This window comes from Corvus brachyrhynchos, unplaced genomic scaffold, assembly GCF_000691975.1.
Source record: "Corvus brachyrhynchos isolate BGI_N302 unplaced genomic scaffold, ASM69197v1 scaffold48, whole genome shotgun sequence".
In the NCBI taxonomy this organism is placed as follows: domain Eukaryota; kingdom Metazoa; phylum Chordata; class Aves; order Passeriformes; family Corvidae; genus Corvus; species Corvus brachyrhynchos.
The window spans coordinates 5,355,712-5,356,437 of record NW_008240027.1 but is presented as its reverse complement, the minus strand read 5'-3'; the positions used below and the strand labels follow the sequence as shown (position 1 = coordinate 5,356,437).

The 726-nt window shown below is 53.2% G+C and overlaps 1 protein-coding gene across 1 annotated transcript in view; it reads left to right on the top strand.

Annotated features, from left to right (window-relative positions):
* The window catches only part of SZT2 (seizure threshold 2 homolog (mouse)), a gene marked incomplete at its 5' end in the record, with an annotated part of 55,156 nt that overhangs the window by 25,925 nt on the left and 28,505 nt on the right, over positions 1-726 (top strand). Inside the window, 2 exons of the mRNA XM_017743455.1 lie at positions 108-220; positions 662-726. Of these exons, the coding sequence (XP_017598944.1) occupies positions 108-220; positions 662-726 (178 nt within the window). The remainder of the gene's footprint in view (positions 1-107; positions 221-661) is intronic.

Here is a 726-nt window from a genome sequence, read left to right as displayed (position 1 = left end):
AAGCCACTGCCTGTGCATGCCCTAGGCTCTGCTTTACTGGCACCACAGCCATTTACAGTCTAAAATGTGCTTCATTGGTACTACAGGTCATGGTTCCTCTTTTCCAGGTCCCAGTCTCTGGAACGTCCTCCAACTGCTGCTTGGCTGGACCACAAGCACAAGGAGTTGGTGACTTACTGCACGCTGCTGCAGGAGCACTCCCACCAGTGCTATGTGAAAGGTGAGCAGCAGCACAATGGGAGCTGTGGCAGGGCTGGGGTTGGACCCCGGATCTTCTTCTAAGAAAGCAATGTCTCATTTTCCTTGTGATCTTACTCCAGGCAAAGGGAGGAGCTGTGGGACTGATGTCCCACCAGGAGGGATTTAAAGATGCCTCTCTGCATTCCCTATGGGCCTTGCAGCGTCTGTTCCTAAATCTGTGGAATGCTGTGAAGGAGCATCCCTTCTTTGATGCCTTCCTCTCACCTTCAAGGTGGCAGATCCCATGGGCACTCTGGTGTCACCCAAGCCCAGACTAACATGTAGCATTAGGTGCCCTGGCTGCCTCCTGTCTCTCCAGGTCTGTGTGGGGACATGGTGAAGATCTATATGTAGCCACTGCCTGACTCCCACAGCCTCACATCCTTGCCATGGAGTGCTCAAGCACTGTGTTTATCTGTAGGGCTGTTCAAGAGCCTTCAGCAGTCACACAGCATCAGCTCCCAGGACCTGCTTACTGCCATGGAT